Source organism: Chiloscyllium plagiosum, unplaced genomic scaffold (assembly GCF_037043375.1).
Source record: "Chiloscyllium plagiosum isolate Xiang-an unplaced genomic scaffold, Cpla_swu_hap1 HiC_scaffold_20, whole genome shotgun sequence".
Classification (NCBI taxonomy): domain Eukaryota; kingdom Metazoa; phylum Chordata; class Chondrichthyes; order Orectolobiformes; family Hemiscylliidae; genus Chiloscyllium; species Chiloscyllium plagiosum.
In genome coordinates, this window is record NW_028270158.1 from 49,260,838 (window position 1) to 49,280,864 (window position 20,027).

The window sequence follows — 20,027 nt, forward strand, 5'->3', positions numbered from 1 at the left end:
GACAAAAATAAGCATGTTGAAATGTTGCCAGTGCACATTTGTAATGTAGTGAGCAGTGTCAATGGCACCTGGAAATTCAGGGTCTGCAATTGTTGTAATGTCAAACTTAGGCAGCTACCCTGCTCCAAAAGTTAATACGGGGGCTAATGGAGCCAGGAGCTATATTTGTGACTTTATATTAAGTAACGTCTTAAGCGTGAGCTTATTTCAGCACTTGGAAACTGTCTCTTTCAGCTGCTCACTTCGTGCTCAGCACATACCATGGTATGCTTGCTTTTGCTGTTAACATTAAAAAGCATGATTTAATTCAGATATAGCCGTGACGAGGGATCTAAATGCATATCTTATGTTTTTTTCTTATTTTCTGCAGTTGCTGTAGTCTTTAGTGAAATGCTTGCCAGATAATTTTAAACCCATGCTCCTGCCATAGATTTTCAGTATGAGGTCGGGCGGCCATTTTTCTTGTTAAGCATTTTTAAATTAAGAAGTGTTTCTGTTTCCAGTCGCACCGTAAGTTCTCGGCGCCCCGACACGGACACCTGGGCTTTCTTCCTCGCAAGAGAAGTTCCAGACACCGAGGGAAAGTGAAATCCTGGCCTAAGGATGATCCCAGTAAGCCCGTGCATATGACAGCTTTCCCGGGCTACAAAGCCGGCATGACTCATGTCCTGCGGGAAGTGCACAGGCCTGGCCAGAGTAAGTATTTGGATAGTTTCATGGTGCGATCGTTCGACTGAGACCGGGGTCTCAGTGCCTGTGTTCAGTGTTGATCTTTTGTTTATAGCGCTGGAGTGGTTCATCAAGATAAATGCCGATAACTATAGTACTGAGGCCTGTAGGGATTAAAGGGGAAAACAGGGAACTGAGTTGGACATAAAACGGCAGATCAGGTTCGCAAGGCCGAATGGCCTACTACTGCTCCTATCTTCTGTGTTTCTGACTCAGAGGTAAGAGGGCAACTGACGAAGCCAAGACAGACCACCTGGCTTGCTGTCTTCTTCCTGCCTCTTGCTTGTCTACCTTGGATTCTAGCATCTGGAGTTTTTTTGTCTCTAACCGACCAAAGCACAGCTAAAAGTTGCGCATTCAGGACTTATACCAGAGGAATGTACAGTGAATCCAGGCTGACCTTTCTAGGAGAAAGTGAGGACTGCAGATGCTGGAGATCAGACTCGAGAGTGTGGTGCTAGAAAAGCACAGCAGGTCAGTCAGCAACCAAGGAGCAAGAGAATTGATGCCTCAGGCATAAGCCTTCTGGGAGTCCTGAGGGAGTGCTATACCATCGATGCTACTCCTTTTACATGTAGCTTTAATATGTGGCCCAGTTTGCCATCTTATAGAGTCATACAGCACAGAAACAGACCGTTTAGTCCAACTTGTTCAAAGTGAACAAGTCTCATTTGCCAGCATTTGGCCCATATCCCTCTAAACCCTTCCTATTCATGTACCATTCCAGATGTCTTTTCAACATTGTAATTGTGCCAGCTTCCACCACTTCCTCTGGCAGCTCATTCCATGTACCCACCAGCTTACAGCATTATTTAAAGTATAACAGGAATCCAAGCACTGGAATTCACGCCATGAATTTCACTGCCTCTTTCCTCCTTCAAGATGCTCCTCAAAAGTTCATCCTTAAAGAATCTTTGTCAATTTGCCTAATGCGGGTTTCTAACACGTTTTATAGCTCTGTACTTCTACTGTGAAATGCCTGGAAATGTAAATTCAAGCACTATATAAATATAAGTTATCACTGCTGTTGAAATTCTTTCTTTAATGCTGTTAAGATAACCTTTGACCCAGATGTGGTGCAGTAAGGAATATTTATAATTTCTTTGAAGGGTTGATGGTCTATAACTGTTATTAAGGAATTTTTTTAAAAATTATCAGCATTTGCATCAATTGTAAAGAAATAAATTATAATCACTCAGATAATAATTATATATCATACAGCCTGGTAACCCTTTACCTGGAAGCAATACCAATAAAAAGGAAATTAAGAAAGAAGCCAGCAGATTTAAAAAGATGGACACAAGGGTGGCACAGTGGCTAGCACTATTGCCTAACAGCACCAGGGACCTGGGTTCGATTCCAGCCTCGGGCGACAGTGTGGAGTTTGCATATTCTCCCCTTGTTTACATGGGTTCCCTCTGGGTGCTCCAGTTTCCTCCTTAATAGGTGAATCGGTAATGCCAAATTGCCTATAGCCTTCAGAAATGTGTAGGTTAAGTGCATTAATCAGGGGTAAATGTAGAGTAATAGGGGAATGGGTCTGGGCGAGTTACCCTTCAGAGTATCGGTGTGGATGTGTTGAACCAAATGGCCCATTTCCACACTGTAGGGATTCTATGACAGAGGAGCTGGAAGGTAATTACTACACAGAGGTCTCAAATGGAAAAAACAAAACAAACACCGTGAGAAAAAGGAGCATGCTGTTTTGGGTGAGTTGGGCAGAGATTGGAAAACATGGGTGGTGGCCAGCTGCCAATGGTGAGGGAACCTTCTGAATATTCTGGTCTGATTTTTCTTTCTAGATTACTTACAGTGTGGAAACAGGCCCTTCGGCCCAACAAGTCCACACCGACCCTCCGAAGCGCAACCCACCCAGACCCATTCCCCTACATTTACCCCTTCACCTAACACTACGGGCAATTTAGCATGGCCAATTCAGCTAACCTGCACATTTTGTTTTTGGATTGTGGGAGGAAACCGGAGCACCCGGAGGAAACCCACGCAGACACGGGGAGAATGTGCAAACTCCTCACAGAGAGTCGCCTGAGGCGGGAATTGAACCCGGGTCTCTGGCGCTGTGAGGCCGCAGTGCTAACCACTGTGCCACCGTGCCGCCCACAATGGGAGTATTTTAAGAAGGCTGAATTCATACGAACCCAAGTTTTACCAAAGTTAGGTAGGGTACCTACGCATTGTGGAGACATTGGATACGGGACCACTGGGAATTCATGTGGGGTTTCTGGTGAAAATCGATGACCCTTAAAAACTGAATATCCCTAGTATTTACTGTGTGGTTTGAGACTTAATTTAACAACAATCGCAACAAATTTCCAAATTTCTAGCCTGGGAAAAGAAAGGGGAAGAATTACAGGAAACACAGAGGTCACAGTGCCCTTTGCACAATTTCTCTGGAGGCAAATGTACCCTATTATCAGGGCGTTCTTTTTTGAAAGTAAGGAAGTTTTGTTCTTAGATAGAATGGTAAATCGACCCTCAGATGGAGGCGGGTAAAAGGAACAACTGTCAGCTGATGTCATGAGTAAGTCTCCAGTGGTCATCTGTCAAAAGGATTCTGACAATTGATTGACACAGTATAAATTACTGGCCCCAGAAAGATGATATATCAATAAGTGCTCAGGCTTGACGGAGGCTCTCAGCAAGTGGTCCTCATCAGGCTGTCGTCAGGGAAATGGCTACTTCTCAAACTCAATGAACAATCAGAAAATTGCTATCAATTGTTGACTGCACACATTAGGTAACTGTGTTCATAAACCTCCAAATTCAACACTCTGCATCCACCCAAGACCATCTCCATATCTGAGTACAAGTTGCAGCAATGACCTTGCCCCTGAGAAACTCACAAAGGGAGTATCATAGACTCCCTTTGTGTGGAAACAAGGCCATTTGGCCCAACACCAACCTTCCAAAGGTATCCCACCCACACCCATTTCCCCTATCCTAATGCTCGAAACGTCAACTTTCCTGCTCCTTGGATGCTGCCTGACTGGCTGTGCTTTTCCAGCACCACACGTTTTGACTCTGACCCCCTACGCTATTACTCTACATTCTCCCTGAATGATGTACCTAACCTACACATTCCCAAATGTCACAGACAATTTAATATGGCCAATTCACCTAACTCACACATCTTTGGATCGAGGGAAGAAACCTGAGCACCCGGACGAACATGAGGAGAACGTGCAAACTGCACACAGAGTCATCCCTAGTACTGTGAGGCAGTAGCGCTAACCACGGAGCCACTGCACCAGAGTATTTGGATCCCCACACAAACTCCCACATGTACAAATCTCTATTTATACCAAATCTGCTGAAAAGTTTGTGAAATGTTAGGAACACCGTATTAAGCAGTCAGAAACAGTGGGTATTTGGTAACCCACAGTTAGCATTATATACATGACAAAATACATATAATTAAGTAAAAAGCATTTGCCAACAGACCCAAATTGATTTTGTGAAGCCACCAAGTTATGTTTTGAGGTGTCAGGTCACCTTTTAATCAGGGAATTATAATATTACAGAGATCTCAAAGAGAGAAGTAGTGGAGGCTGTTACTATTATCGACACTCCACCAGTGATCGTTGTGGGGATTGTGGGATATGTGGATACTCCGAGGGGACTGCGAGCATTTAAAACAATCTTTGCTGAACACATTAGCGATGAATGCAAACGACGTTTCTACAAGAACTGGTAAGTAGACATTGCTTTTTTTAAAAGCTCCCCATCATTTTGGGGGTGGAGGGGGATATAGATATGTGTGAGTGGATGATTGTTCATTTTGCGTATTTTCTGGTCTCTGGCTGGCTTGGTTCTTACCGCTTATTGGGTATACAGTCTATTGGGTCAGAAACCCCATGGAAAACATAAAAAAAGTGAAGGATCAGAAGTCATCATTTGGCCTACAGGAAAATGACTACTCTTCCAATCCAGTATCCAGTTGCGTTTTGATTCCCAAAATGCATTTGATTCTTCTCTTTTTATTATTCCGGATGTTTAACCACCATTAAATAAAAAGCCAACACATTCTCTAAGTCCAAAAATGTGCAGATCAGATGAATTGGCCATGCTAAATTGCCCATAGTGTTAGGTCAATTAGTCAGAGGGAAATGGATCTGGGTGGGTTACTCTTCGGAGCTCGGTGTGGACTGGTTGGGCCGAAGGGCCTGTTTCCACACTGTAGGGAATCTAATCTAATCTAATCTAATCTAATCTAATACACGCAGAAGCTGCCAAAACTCCTTTGCTTTTGTTGTTCAGGACTGGAGCCTGCATTCAGGCCTGGAGGACTGTGTGAACTCACGTCGCTAGAACTAAACATGCATTTTTCTGGAATCTAACTTAAAATTAATCTTTAATAACTCAAATTTATCTTTTCGGTCCTATAACAGAGAGTTGACTTGGAGAAATCCTTTTTTAACTCTATCTGTGCCATTCAATTATTTGCATACATCATCATGATTTATCCTCTGTCCACTTCCCATTTGCTGCCCCAACAACCTTAATCTTTTTAAACTGAGAAACATTTCTTTGTGATTCTAACTCCATGAAACAGGAAGACCTGTACCCTGAATGGGTTTTATATATAAGCACAGCAACATAGAATCCCTATAGTGTGGAAACACGCACTTTCAGCTCATCGGGCTGTTTTCCCTGGAGCGTCAGAGGCTGAGGGGTGACCTTGTAGTAGTTTATAAAATCATGAGGGGCATGGATAGGATAAATAGACAAAGTCTTTTCCCTGCGGTGGGAGAGTCCAGAACTAGCGGGCATAGATTTAGGGTGAGAGGGGAAAGATATAAAAGAGACCTAAGGGGCAACCTTTTCACGCAGAGGGTGGTACGTGCATGGAATGAGCTGCCAGAGGAAGTGGAGGCTGGTACAATTGCAACATTTAAAAGGCAACTGGATGGGTATATGAATAGGAAGAGTTTGGAGAGATATGGGCCATCATTCCATGTGTACACTCATGGTGAGAATTTGAGATTCCATTTAGTGAATCCAAATTCCTGTAATTGTTGTGGTGGGATTTGAACCCATGCTACTTGGGCATTAGCCAGACTCGCTGGATTACTAGCCCAGTGACACTACCACAATACCCCCACCTCCCCACCTCCTGCTGGACAACTCGCAGCCACTGCATCTAAGCTGTGGCACTGAGTTTCTTCCTTCCAGTGCAAAGGAAGATTGCCTCTCTCTGACTCTCCATCATTCATCTTAGAATCGAATTAGAATTAAATTTAGAATTTAACTCAGGCATAGACTGTGACCATGAATCCATATCAAGACTGTGTGCAAAGTCTAACTTCTCTATCTTTGAATTGGCCCTTTAAACACTTCAGTGGCCAATTCAAAGATAGAGAAGTTAGACTTTGCACACAGTCTTGATATGGATTTGTGGTCACAGTCTGTGTCAAATTCTAATTTTAATTCTAGTTCATTTCTAAGATGAATGATGAAGTGTCAGAGGCAAGCTTCCTTGGCATCTTTGGATTGTGGGAGGAAACCGGAGCACGGGTAGGAAACCCATGCAGACGCAGGGAGAATGTGCAAACTCCACACAGACATCACCCAAGGGTTGGATCAAACCCGGGTCCCTTTTGCTGTGAGGCAGCAGTGCTAACCACTGAGCCAGCATGCTACTCCATTCCACAAAAGGAACAATAATGAGCCATTCAGCTGTTCAGGCCTAATCCATCATTCAAATAGATCACTGCCGATTGCGACTTGACTTCAATGTGCATTCTCAGTTTAGTCAGACATCTGTGGGACATACAGAATCAAAAATTGAACATTTGATTAAAAGGACAAGAAAAGAGGCCATTCTGAACCACCTGCTGAACAGTGAAAGCTTGTGCACTGTTTCCCAGAGACTAACTCTGAAATGCAGAAGCAAAACCAGAAGGGAAAAGAAAGATGACTGACGACAACCTGTGGAAAGTTGCCTACTGACTTCATAAGTTTATGAAGTAACGAGACCTTGTCACTGTCCTCTTGGACAAGGTACACTCTCTTACAGATCTAGGCATTTGATTTTGACTTCTGGGTAACAAATGATTGCCCCTAACCTCCTGCATTCTGTACCCACTGTCAATGTCCTGTATCCCCATTCCTTCCAGGCTGTCACCGACACCCACAACCGAATGTGTCCCATCTGTAGCTGCACTCAATCCACTTTTCAGTTCCACCCATGGCCTTTTACTTGCAGTGATTGCTGTGGTCTGTACCTGAACAATATTCATTACCCAGAGACCTGTGGGGGTGGGCTGGCAATGAGGGGGATCACTAGTTGAGACCACTCAAAATTGTGTCACCCCAGCTGCCAGCAAGTCAAGTTCAGGTGTGGTCCTCCTGCTTCCCTGGATCTTACCTTGTTCCCAATGGATCCCTGACTGGGCTCTTCAGCTCAGGCCCAATGGTCGCAGAGTGTATGGTGTTGATTCTAAAATCCAGTTCCGATCCTGATATTGGGCGGGGGGGTGGGGGGGTGGTGTGTTTGTAATCTAATCGTCAGCCCTATCAAAATGTCGCCCACCTGTTTTGCTGACATTAATGGGCTGGTCAGGCTACAAACTCCATTTTGAATCTGTTACCACCTAACAAATTAAACCCTTTTCATCAAAGCTTCCCTTTAGTTAAAGCACCTCCACTGTATTTTATTATTATCAGTGACATCCAAATTCTATCCTAATTTTCAAAGCCGTTGTCACCTCTGTGAACATCTGCATTGCTCCAAAGTGAATAGTAAGACCATGCTTTGCACTTGGTTTAATAAGTTCTCTCCCCTGTAAAACAATGGAGAACACAGAACAGGAGAAAGTGTGGACTGCAGATGCTGGAGTTCAGAGTTGAGAGTGTGGCGCTGGAAAAGCACAGCCGGTCAGGCAGCATCTGAGGAGCAGGAGGAGTGATGTTTCGGGCCGAAAGGCTTACGCCCAAAACGTCGACTCTTCTGCTCCTCAGGTGCTGCCTGACCTGCTGTGCTTTTCCAGCTCCACACTTTTCTGCACGGAATAGGCTCAACCCTTGCTGTGCGTGGACATAGTCTGTGATGGTATTAGACGTTATTGAAATGCCTATGCTCCAGTAGGAAGAATGGCCCTTTCAATAGGATACCACAGTGCAGCTGGCATCTATCAAACTTTATCTGGCATGAATCAGAGGCTCTGTAGGCAACGGGTCACCAGTGATCCGGATCCTGCCTGATAACGAGTTCACTTCTGGGCAGCAGTTGTTCATCCTAAATCAACTATGTAATTTCTTTCTGCTTTATTGTTGCTTTCTTCAGAATTTTGTTTTATTTATTTTGAGGGATGTTGGTGTCGCTGGCTGGTCAGCATTTATTGCCCCGCCCCTAGTTGCCCCTTGAGAAGGTGGTGGGGAGCTGCCTTCTTGAACTGCTGCAGTCCACCTGCTGTGGGCTGACCCACAATGCTCTTAGGAAGGGAATCCTAGGATTTGGGCCTAGCAACAGTGAAGGAACGGTGATCTATTTGTCCGTTGTTCCTGGGATGACAGGACTGGTGTACTGGATCGGTTAGAACTGTATTCACTGGAAAATGACAGGGCATCTCACAGAAGCCTGTAAAATTCTAACAAGACCAGACAGGGTAAAAGCAGGAAGAATGTTCCCAATGACTGGGGAATCCTGTCAATGGACTGCAGTACAAGGAGACAGGCTAGGCCTTTCTGGACTGAGATAAGAAGAAATGTCTTCACCCAGAGAATGGGGAGCCTGTGGAAGTCTCCTCCACAGAGAGTAGTTGAAGCCAAAACATTGAATGTTATCAAGACTGAATTAGATATAGTCCTCAGGCTAAAGGGATCAATAGGGAGCGGGAAAAACTGAGGAACAGGGGACTGAGTTGGATGAGCAGCCATAGTAATATTGAATGGTGGAGCAGGCTTGAAGGGCCGAATGGCCTACTCCTGCTCCTATTTTATATCTACATGTTAAGTCAGGATGGTGAGTGGCTGGGAGGGAAACTTGAAAGTTGTGGTGTTCCCATGCACCCATTGCTTTTGTCCTTCCAGAACGGTAAAAATACCTCGTAACTGAGGGTATCAAGTTTTAATGTCGAAATGTGTACAATGGAGCTATAAAATAATGTCACGTGGCTGTCAGAAATTAGGCTGAAAATTCAGCAAAGGAGACCTGCATTCAGTCATAGACTTGATTTTCTAATCTAAATTTGGAAAGCAAGGCTTGTCATTTAATTATCAGTGGGATTACTGGTCTCCCGACTGTCAGCTGAATGGTGAGTGTTGGTTCTATATGACAATATGCCAGAGCATGGCTCACATCTCCTCATACAACCAGGTGTAAGAGTAAGAAGAAAGCCTTCACTAAATACAGCAAGAAATGGCAGGATGAAGCGGGCAAAAAGCAGCTGGAGAAAGACTTTGAAGCCATGAAGAAGTATTGCAAGATCATCCGAATCATTGTTCACACTCAGGTGAGAAGTGTTTTGTTTCTCTGTTGTTCGTGGTTACCTTTCTCATCCTAACAGCCCTATATAACTCAAGAGTGGAGTGGGTAACAAAGAGACCTTGGAGTAGAGCTTCATAGTTCCTGAAACTGGAGTCAAAGGTAGACAGGGTGGTGAAGAAGGCATTTGGTACGCTTGCCTTTATTGGTCAGTGCATTGAGTTTTGGAGTTGGGAGGTCATATTGCAGCTGCACAGGATATTGGTTAGGCCAATTTTAGAATATTGTATTCAGTTCGAATCTCCCTGCTGCAGGAAGGATGTTGTGAAATTTGAAAAGGTTCAGAAAAGATTTACAAGGATGTTGCCAGGTTTGGAGGATTTGAACTATAAGGAGAGGCTGAATAGGCTGGGCCTGTTTTCACTAGAGTGTCGGACGTTGAGGGGTGACCTTGTTGAGGTTTATCAAATCATGAGGGGCATGGATAGGGTGAATAGTGAAGGTCTTTTCCCTAGGGTCAGGGAGTCCAAAGCTAGAGGACAATTAGTTTAAGGTGAGAGGGGTAAGATGTAAAAGGGACCCATGGGCCAACTTCTTCATGCAGAGGGTGGTACGTGTATGGAATGAGCTGCACGAGGAAGGGTGGAGGCTTTTCAAAGGTACCTGAATGAGTGTAGAATCTGAAGGGTTTAGATGGATACAGGCCAAATGCTGGACATTGGGACTAGATTAGGTTAAGATATCCGGTCTGCATGGATGGGTTGGACCAAAGGGTCTGTTTTCTTGCTGTACATCTCTATGACTCTGTGAGGTAGTGACATGATTTCAAAACTGTGCTGCTTTGTTGATTGTCACTCATGTTATGTATGAAAGCCTGAATGGTTTCAGCTAGTGGCTTGCCTGGAAAAGTGTTAGAAGGATGTTATGAAACTTGAAAGGATCCAGAAAAGATTTATAAGCATGTTGCCGGGGTTGGAGAGTTTGAGCTATAGGGAGAGGCTGAACAGGCTGGGGTTATTTTCCTTGGACCATCAGAGGCTGAGGGATGGCCTTATAGAGATCTATAAAATCATGAGGAGCTTCTCACTGGGACCTCAAAACTGAGATAATGTGACTTAATCACTGTGTTCCATGATGGGGCAGGAGGCTTCAACCTAGACCCAGAACTTGATTCACAAATGATCTAATGGATAGATGCATTTCTTGCAGACCACCGGGGATATTTACTGAGGAGTTGGGAACATTCTAACAGATGAGTATAAAATGTTTGACACCTCCAAATCTTGCTAGTAGACGCCACATTGTAATGTGGATGTGTTTTCAATGCAGTGAATCACTAGAGGGCACTGTTCCATGGAATTAAAGTGACTAAATTTTGATTATGGCCTGGTGGTATTTTTGCCTGGACTGTTAATCCATCGTCCCAGGAAGCGATCTGGGGAACTGGGTTCGAATCCCACCGTAGCAGATGGTAGAATTTGAATTCAATAAAAATCTGGAATTAAGAGTCTAATAGTGACCTTGATGTGATTGTCTGAAAAACCCTTGTGGTTCACTAATGTCCTTTAGGGAAGGAAACTGCCACCCTTACCTGGTCTGGCCTACATGTGACTCCAGACCCATAGCAATGTGGTTGACACTTAACTGCCCTCTGGGCAATTAGGGATGGGTAATAAATGCTAGCATAGCCAGCAGTGCCCTCATTCTGCAAATTAATTAAAAAAAAAAGATTGTGTAAGCATTATAGTACGATTTCCTATCAAACAAAATGCCATGATCAAACACATATTCCCGCAACCTTCCACTGTCAGCATTCCACAGTGCCCATTCCCTCTGTAACACACTGGTCCACTCCTCCTTCACTCCCCCACAGTACCTTCCCATGCAATCGCAGAAGATGTAACGTTTGCCCGTTCACCTCCTCACAGTTCAGGGCCCCAAACACACCTTCTTTCAGTCTGGTCACTGCAGTTACTGCTAACTCCTTTACTTCTGCAAGACCAAACACAGATGGGCGGGTGTGTGTCTGCTTTGGGGGACACCTCCACTCCTGTCCATAGGAATGACCTGATCCTTAAGTTGCTTGTCATTTCAATAAAGCACCTTGCCCTCAGGCTAACATTTCAATCTGGGCTCTGCTGCAATCCTCCAATCGAAGAATAACACAAGCGTGAAGAACGATTCTTCATTTCTCACTTTGGCTCTTTTACAGCATCCAGACCCAATACAGAATCCCACAGGTTCAGAGTCTGACTGTCTGATGTCTGTTCTCTATCCAAATCTCCCACGCTTCCCATGGCCTTGTCTTGTTTACTTTGCTCTCAGTAGAGAGGACCCACCCACCTCGCTTTCACCCATTTATTTACACCCATTTACTTCCCTTTTTCTTATTCACCCCAACTAACAACTGGGTCTCCATGCCATCTGATCCCCTCACACCTCCCCATCTCTGTTAAAAATATAAGAACATGATTTTCCAACCCCATTTGATTCTGAAGAAGTCAAATTGACTACGTTTTCCCTACAGATGCTGCCTGACCTACTGAGTTTCTCCAGCATTTTCTGTAGAATCCGTAGGGAGTGAAAGCAGGTCATTCAGCTTGTCGAGTCCACATTGACCCTCCGAAGAGCATGCCAACCTGACGCACAGCCCATCCTATCCTATTCCTTCACTTCCCACCTAACCTGCACATCCCTGGACATTATTTCATGGTGTAATGACTACTTAAGAGGTTATGCAGTATCAATGGCACATGGGAAGGGGGGTGATGTGAGAGAGGGCACAGAGAGACATGAGAGGCCATTGGAGCAGCGTCTGAGAGAGACACGGGGAATGGAGGGGGTAGCCTGGAAGTTGAGTGGGGTAATGGGTGTTGTAATACTGAGAGCTGGCTTGCTGTCTCCAGCTATTCAGAGAGGCCTCCTAACCAACCCAACATCCATAGTCACCCTCCTCCTGCACTCCATCACGGTTCGGCACCGGTAACCGTGTGAAAACGCAACCAGCCTGGGCAGAGTGAGGCACATGCCGACTGTGTGATTCAAACATTGAGAAAGGGCTTCGACTCATCAATGATACACAAAGTGAGGATTCAGCCCCAGGCTCTCAGTTTAACACCTTGCCTGAAAACACCACCTCCCTTCATACTGGACTGGAGGGGCTTTGTGCCCAAGCCTCTGATGCCGAGCTAAACGCCACAGACTCCTGAGTCAGCTGAAAGATTGCCAGCACTTAGCCTTCCCGAGATCCGTAGCTCTGCCTTTATTATGAGCGAGATTAGTGAAATGGTTAAAGTCTTCACTTCCTGACAGCAACGTGTTCGAAATAGAATTCAATGTACAGATGCTAATTGTTAAGCGAATGTGACCAGACATCAGTTCTTATTTACACATTATTGACATTTATTTTCTGAATCTGTCCTCATAAAGCTTGTGTATGAACAGCACAAATTTCAAAAATTGTGCGCCAGAGCAAGGCAATATTTTGTGATTGGGCTGATTTGGTTTCCAATAGCTTCCAAATAGACTTGCTGGACTATGACCTGACGTTGTGCGATTTCTAACTGTGTCCACCCAAGTCCAACACTTGGCTCCTCCACATCTTGTTTAAAATGTGTCATTGTGCCAGGTATTGGTAAATTAGAGTCATACAGCACAGAAACAGACCCTTCAGCCCAACCAGTCCATGACGACCATAATCACAAACCAAACTAGTCCCACCTGCCTGTGTTTGGCCCATATCCCACCAAACATTTCCTATTCATGTACTTATCAAAATGTCTTTTAAATGTTGTAACTGAGCCCTGCATCCACCACTTCTCTGGAAGTTCATTCCACACATGAACCGCTGTCTGTGTAAAGAAGTTGCCCTCATGTCTTTTTAAAGTTTTGCTCCTCTCACCTTACCCCCTATTCTTGAAATCCCCCAAAGTAGGGAAAAGACACCTGTCGTTCACCTTATCTCTACCCCTCATGATGTTATAAACCACTACAACGTCACCTCTCAACTTCCTACGCTCCAGTGAAAAAAGTCCTAGCCTCTCCTTATAATTCAAACCCTCCATTCCCAGCAACATCCGAATAAGTCTCTTCAGAACCTTGTCCAACTTTAATAAGGCTTATGCCCGAAACGTCGATTCTCCTGTTCCCTGGATGCTGCCTGACCTGCTGCGCTGTTCCAGCAACACATTTTCAGCTCTGATCTCCAGCATCTGCAGACCTCACTTTCTCCTCAACTTTAATAATACCCTTCCTATAGCACGACGACCAGAACTGGACACAGTACTCCAGAAAAGGCCTTGCTAATGTCCTATACAATCTCAAGATAATGTCCCAACTCCTATACTCAAAGGTCTGAGCAATGAAGTGCTTTTATGTTCAGGAGAGAGGCCAGAGAGGATAAACTTAACGCAACATTGTGGTCTTTAAAAACCTGGGGATCAGACTTGACCATATCGTACATCTGGCATACTAGAACAGTGAAGAGAACAAAGAACAATACAACACAGGAACAGGTCCTTTGGCCCTCCAAGTCTGTGCGAACACATCTTGCCCTTCCATCGTAAAACTGTCTTCACTTGTTAGACTATAATTACTATGGTGCCTTGTGTCTCATGTTATGCACATTGTTAATATTTTTCACTGAAGTTATATTTTATTCTATTGAGAGCTCAAGGATTAGAACCAGATTTCATTAAGTCATTACTCAGTTTTTGACATACAGGCTTTCATTCTACATTCACCTGATTTATCTAGTTATCCATGTTTAATCATATGTCCTTTCTTTCCACAAGTCTAACTACACAATGATGACAGCAGCAAGCTGCATTTGTATAGCACCAATGAGGACCCCCCCAAAGGACTTCACATTATCAATTTCAAAAAGGGAATTTACATAACATAAATTAGTTCAATTTGATCATCTAATTAAAAGCTTCAAAATAACTCCTTTAAATGATGCTGTTCAAAAGTTCCGGGTTTGACAGGGATACACCATCAGACAGTAGTGCTGGATAAATGACATCTAACTTTATTGAACATCGTCAATCAAGACCATGCATGGATCTAACAAGGAAGGGCTAGTAAAATACTAAGCAAAGTAAAAAAACACAAAGGTAATACTTTTCAGGGAGACTGCAGATGAGCGACGCAAAATATACACTCATCCGTTGAATCTCAATTCCCACTCATGGACAGGAAAACCTTTTCGTTTCCCAAAACAAAAAACCCTCCAAGTTTTCAAGTGGCTGAAAAAAAGAGATTCTAACTATCTGTGAAACCACACTCTTGGAAAGGGAGTCTCTTCCTTCCCCAAGTCAAAAGACCTCAAGTTTCCATACAAAAAACATGCATCATTAACTGTACTGAAACGTATGGCTCTTTTAAGTCAAGCCAAACTCCAGCTGACATGAGCCAGATGCTTGTTGACCTTAGATCTCTGGAGAATACACATGTACAAAACATTGTTTGGAAACCTTATGTTATAATCCCTTTGCGATTAATCTCTCCCAATTAAAGGTTGTTGTCAAAACTCAGTTTTCTAATAATTTAATTGGTGCTTCCTATGTGTCTAAATTGCCTTAAACATAAAACAGTGTAGCATCAGTGAAACGCTCTGCATTATCTGATGCTGTCACACTGGGTAAAGAAGAAACAGTCTAGATCCAGGTCTCAATATGTCACCTCTGCTCCTGATTGTTTTTGTAATTCCTAGTGAAGGGCTTATGCTTGAAACGTTGATTCTTCTGATCCTCGGATGTTGTCTGACCAGCTGTGTTTTTCCAGCACCACACTCTCGACTCTGTTTTGTAATCATTCCTAACTAATCAGTGGAACATCTATCTATTGCTACCTTGAAATAAACTAGACATCACTAATGCATGGGCTTCCACTAGTTAAGACTTATATTGTCTACAACCTGTCCACAGCATCAACTTAGTGAGAAGAATTTAAGGGGCTTCTTGTGGCACCATGGTAGTGTCCCTACTGTTGGAGTGGGAGTCCTTAGTTCAAGTCTCACCTGTTCCAGAGCTGTGTAGTAACATCCCTGAACAAGTTGATTAGAAAAATAGGTTAAATTAGAAAAGAAAGTAAAGGGAACTGAGGGGTTTGTGGCACAATAGTATTGTCCATATCTCTGATCTAGGTAGCTTGGGTTCAAGGCCCACCTGCTCCAGATGTGTATCAAAACTTGGTTAACTTAAAAGAAAAGCTAGTAATGTGGGTTGGTGGTAGGACATTACCCTAGCAATAAGTCAGATCTGAGGAAGGGTCACTGGACCCAAAACGTTAACTCTGATTCCCTCCACAGGTACTGCCAGATCTGCTGAGCTTTTCCAGCAATTTCTATTTTTGTTTATAAGTCACCAGTTGGTGTCACAACATATAAGATGCCTTGTCTATTAGAATAGACATGTGAGTCTCAGTTTCACAGTGAAAGAGGTCCTTATTGTGGGGAAAGATGGCTGGACTTGGACACCAGCTTGGAGTTCCTGCTTCTGCCCTCCTGGAGTCTTAAGCTTCAACATAAATCCATTTGTTTCCCAATGTGGCTTGCTTAGGATAAATTGCATTTGCCAGTATGATATGGTCTAAGTGCTTACCCATATGTAAAATATTATCACAAACACTATTGAGACAGATATCTTGAGGTTTATTAATGGCATTAGCTACATACACCGATATATGCCAGACTTACTTACAGTCTGTGTTCAATGTTAACTCATGTTCCTATTGCATTATATATAGAACTGATCCAATTACTAACTGCTTAACTAAATAACTGAGAGTAAGATGGAGATGTTTTATACCCAGAGTGTCAAATGGTGTGTTGTGATTTCATTCTCTTAAAGGTATAGTGCATTGCTGAGATCAACCTTATGCAGTTTCTTTTTGTCACCATTTATTCATTTGAAAATTTGATTATCCTATTTTAACCCTGAAAATGTCTGCCCTTACTTTTAGATTCACATCTACTAAGAATCATTTCAGTTTCTCACTAATATACATGGTTAAAAAACATCCTCATTCCAATGTTAATGCTGCACCTTATGCCCAGTACATGGCCCCGAAATAATCTTCAGATCGGCATCCCATCACCAATCACCTTTTTATTTACAAATGGATAGCCTTTGACAATAGCAGTGCCTCTCACTGAGTCATGCATTCAGGGCCCCAATATCCCTGACATTCATCCTTTTATGTCAGCCAGAGCTCCCTGATTGAGCCAGATTAACAGCCCCAGGTGGGGAGCTCATTGCTACAGGCCCCTGAACCTGATTTGGTAGAGTTTTAGGAAAACAATTGTTTGAAGATTTGAACCTCTAACCATCTCACGTGAAGCCAACATCACCTTGTTTTGCACTTTAGAACTTTCTGAGGAGGAAACAGTTACTTCGTAAATGCAACCTTTTTCCTCTTAACAGTATCACGGTGTTCAGGTTGTATTATCCATAGACTACAGCGATCAAGACAGGTAGGCCGAAGATGACATCACATGAGTGACAGAGTAGCTTATAGTGGTTAACACTGCTGCCTCACAGCACTGAGTATCTGGGTTCAATTCCAGACTCGGGTGACCTTCTGTGTGGTGCTTGTGTATTGTCGGTGTGGGTTTACTCCCACAGTCCAAAGATTGTGGTGTCATGGTGGCTCAGTGGTTAGCACTGCTGCCTCACAGCACCAGGGTCCCAGGTTCAATTCCAGGTGACTGTCTGTGTGGAGTTTGCACATTCTCCCTGTGTCTGCGTGGGTTTCCTTTGGGTGCTCCGGTTTCCTCCCACAGTCCAAAGATGTGCAGGTTAGGTGAATTGGCCATTCTAAATTGCTCATAGTGTTAGGTACATTAGTCAGAGAGAAATGGATCTGGGTGGGCTACTCTTCGGAGGGTCGGTGTGGACTTGTTGGGCCGAAGGGCCTGTTTCCACACTGTAGGTAACCTAATCTAATGTGTAGGTTTGGTGGATTAGCCACACTAAATTGCCCTCTGTTTTTAGGGATGTGCAGGCTAGATGGAATAATTATGGTAAATGTGGGAGTAGAGTGGGATCCTCTTTGGAGGGTCAGTGCAGATTTGATGGGCCCTATCTGCACTATAGAGATTCTAAGATTCTAAAATTGCAAACCGAGTCAACAAATGCAGGGCTGACTATGGCCAGGGGATGAGGAAGAAATGTCTCTTAAAGTAAAGGTTAATGTCATTATACTGTTATTAATATAATGTCCAACAATACCATCCCTCCTCTCCCTTACACCCCCAACCCCCCACCCCACACACACCTATTAGATGAGACTGCTACCTCTGCGTCAGAAAAAAGCTCACATCATGGAAATCCAACTGAATGGAGGGACCATTGCAGAGAAAGTGGACTGGGCACACGAGAAACTAGAGAAACCAGTCCTAGTGAGCACTGTCTTCCATCAGAACGAAATGATCGATGTGATTGGTGTCAGCAAAGGAAAAGGATTCAAAGGTAACTCCGAGACTTGTTAACCTGCCGAGACTCTGTTGTGATATTTAGGCATGAGATGAAGAACAATTATTCCATTTAGAAACTCTGTTTTTCAACCATTTTTGGATTAGGAAGTTGAAGGTTTCACACAAATGAACAATTCTATGATGTTAGTAACCAATCCTAAACTCAAAATGGAACCAAGGGAGCACTGGTTGGTAAGAATGGTACAATATTCTCTATCCTCATTGCCTAGATAGATGGCACCCAGTTCCACCTATATTCTCTCTTATTCCAAGATACTGGAACATTAGTCCAGCTTAGATCTAAATCATTTCATTCAAATATTGTACATTAATTTTAAAGTGAATATATTACATATTGTATTGGACAAAAACCTTACTAGTGCAATAAATTTGACTGCTTGTATTATACTTGGTAAGGGTGGAAAGGAATATTAGATGTGACTCAGGCTCAAGCCTAAACATACAATAATGTATGAGGTAATCAGCAATCCAAAGTGCTGATTAGTTACCATTCATTCTCCGAGTATTTCAAATTTGTGATTCCAATGTAAATGTCAAGAAGTCCCTAAAATGCAAGGAGAATGTCTGACTATTGTTGTTCCTGTTATCTTACCAAATAAAGCTTAGCCTATATTCTTAAAAGTACATTAAGGTCATTGTATATCTGTTTGCAATTTACCTTCTCCCTGTCTCTCACCATTGTTAGATGCAGGAAGCTCTATTTAACTCTACTTAAAGAAGTATTGCATGTATGTTCTAGTCATATAATGTTAGAGTTCTACAGATATACAGCACGGAAACAGACTATTCGGTCCAGCTTGTCCATGCTGACCAGATATCCTAAATTAATCTAGTCCTATTTGCCAGCACTTGGCCCATATCCCTCTAAACCTTTCCTATCCATATACCCATCCAGTTGCCTTTTAAATGTCGTAATTGTACCAGACACCTCCACTTCCTCTGAAGCTCATTCCATACACGTACCACCCTTTGCATGAAAATGTTGCCTCTTAGGTCTCTTTTATGTCTTTCTCCTCTCACCTTAAACTAATGCTCTCTAGTTCTGGACTCCCCCATCCCAGGGGTAAGATCTTGTATCTTTATCCTATCCATGCCCCTCATGATGCTATAAGCCTTTATAAGGTCACCTCAAACTTTCCAACTCTGGCAACATCCTTGTAAATCTTTTCTGTACCCTTTCAAGTTTTACAACGTCCTTCTGATAGGAAGAGACCAGAAGTGCACACAAAATTCCAACAGTGGCCTAACCAAAGTCCTGTACAGCTGCAACATGACCTCCCAACTCCAGTGCTCAATACTCTGACCAATAAAGGAAAGCATACCAAATGCCTTCTTCATTATCCTTTCTACCTGTGACTCTACTTTCAAAGAACCATAAACCTGCCCTCAAGGTCTCTTTGTTCAGCAACACTCCGTAGGACCTTACCATTAAGTGTTAAGTCCAATCTGATTTCCCTTTCTCATCTATTCCCATGGCATAAGTGTGTGAGCAGAATTTCTGTGGACTTGCCTCTGTGTCTGCCATCCTGTAGAAGGAAGCTCAGAGGGAACTGCTGCCCACAAATGCACTTTTACCCTCGATATTGCATCAGGGTCCAGTCTTCATGCTGTTAGCCACATGTGCACATAAACTGACCTAGAGTTATCATAGAATCCTGACAGGTGTGGGAGCAGACCATTCAGCCCATCAATTCCACACTGACCTTCTGAAGAGCATCCCACCCAGACCCATCCCTCTACTCTCAACTTGTAAACCTGCATTTCCCATTGGCTAATCAACCTAGGCAGCACATCCCTGGACACTCTGAGCAATTCAGCACAGCCAATCTAGCTAAGGTGCACATCTTTGGACTGTGGGAGGAAACCAGAGCACCCAGAGGGGAAGGTGCAAACTCCACGCAGACAATAGGCGGAATTGAACCCAGATCCCTGTGCTAACCACTGAGCCACCATGCCTCTAGTTGAAGCTAGAATCAAACTGGAAGAGAAAGGGCTTTCAAGTTTGCGAAGTGGTTGGTTCAAAGACTGGACAGAACTTAAAAACCAGCAAAGAATGACTAAAAAAGAGGAAACAGAGAGAGAAATCCTAAACAACAACAAAAGAATAAAAGTTTCTACAACTATTCAAAAAGCCAAAGATTGTTCTTCAAGTGCCAATTATGTTTTCCACATAGCATGTATATTTTCCCTCAATTATCTTTTAATCGATTGTTGTAATTTCAAAATTAAGGTTACATTGAATTTCTCTGAAAGACTTAATTGCCTGTGAAAATTCCACACAATATTTCAACTCAATCAGATCATTTTTCATCTCCAGAAAATACAACTTCAGTTTCAAGAGTCTCTCATCACAACCAA

The 20,027-nt window shown here is 43.3% G+C and overlaps 1 protein-coding gene across 1 annotated transcript in view; it reads left to right on the forward strand.

The window, feature by feature from the left end:
* The first annotated feature begins 247 nt into the window (after positions 1 to 247).
* The window catches only part of LOC122560563 (large ribosomal subunit protein uL3-like), a 30,805-nt gene continuing 11,025 nt past the window's right edge, over positions 248 to 20,027 (forward strand). The window contains exons 1-5 of the mRNA XM_043711320.2: positions 248 to 264; positions 504 to 696; positions 4,269 to 4,437; positions 9,065 to 9,200; positions 17,457 to 17,643. Of these exons, the coding sequence (XP_043567255.1) occupies positions 262 to 264; positions 504 to 696; positions 4,269 to 4,437; positions 9,065 to 9,200; positions 17,457 to 17,643 (688 nt within the window). The 5' untranslated portion in view covers positions 248 to 261. The remainder of the gene's footprint in view (positions 265 to 503; positions 697 to 4,268; positions 4,438 to 9,064; positions 9,201 to 17,456; positions 17,644 to 20,027) is intronic.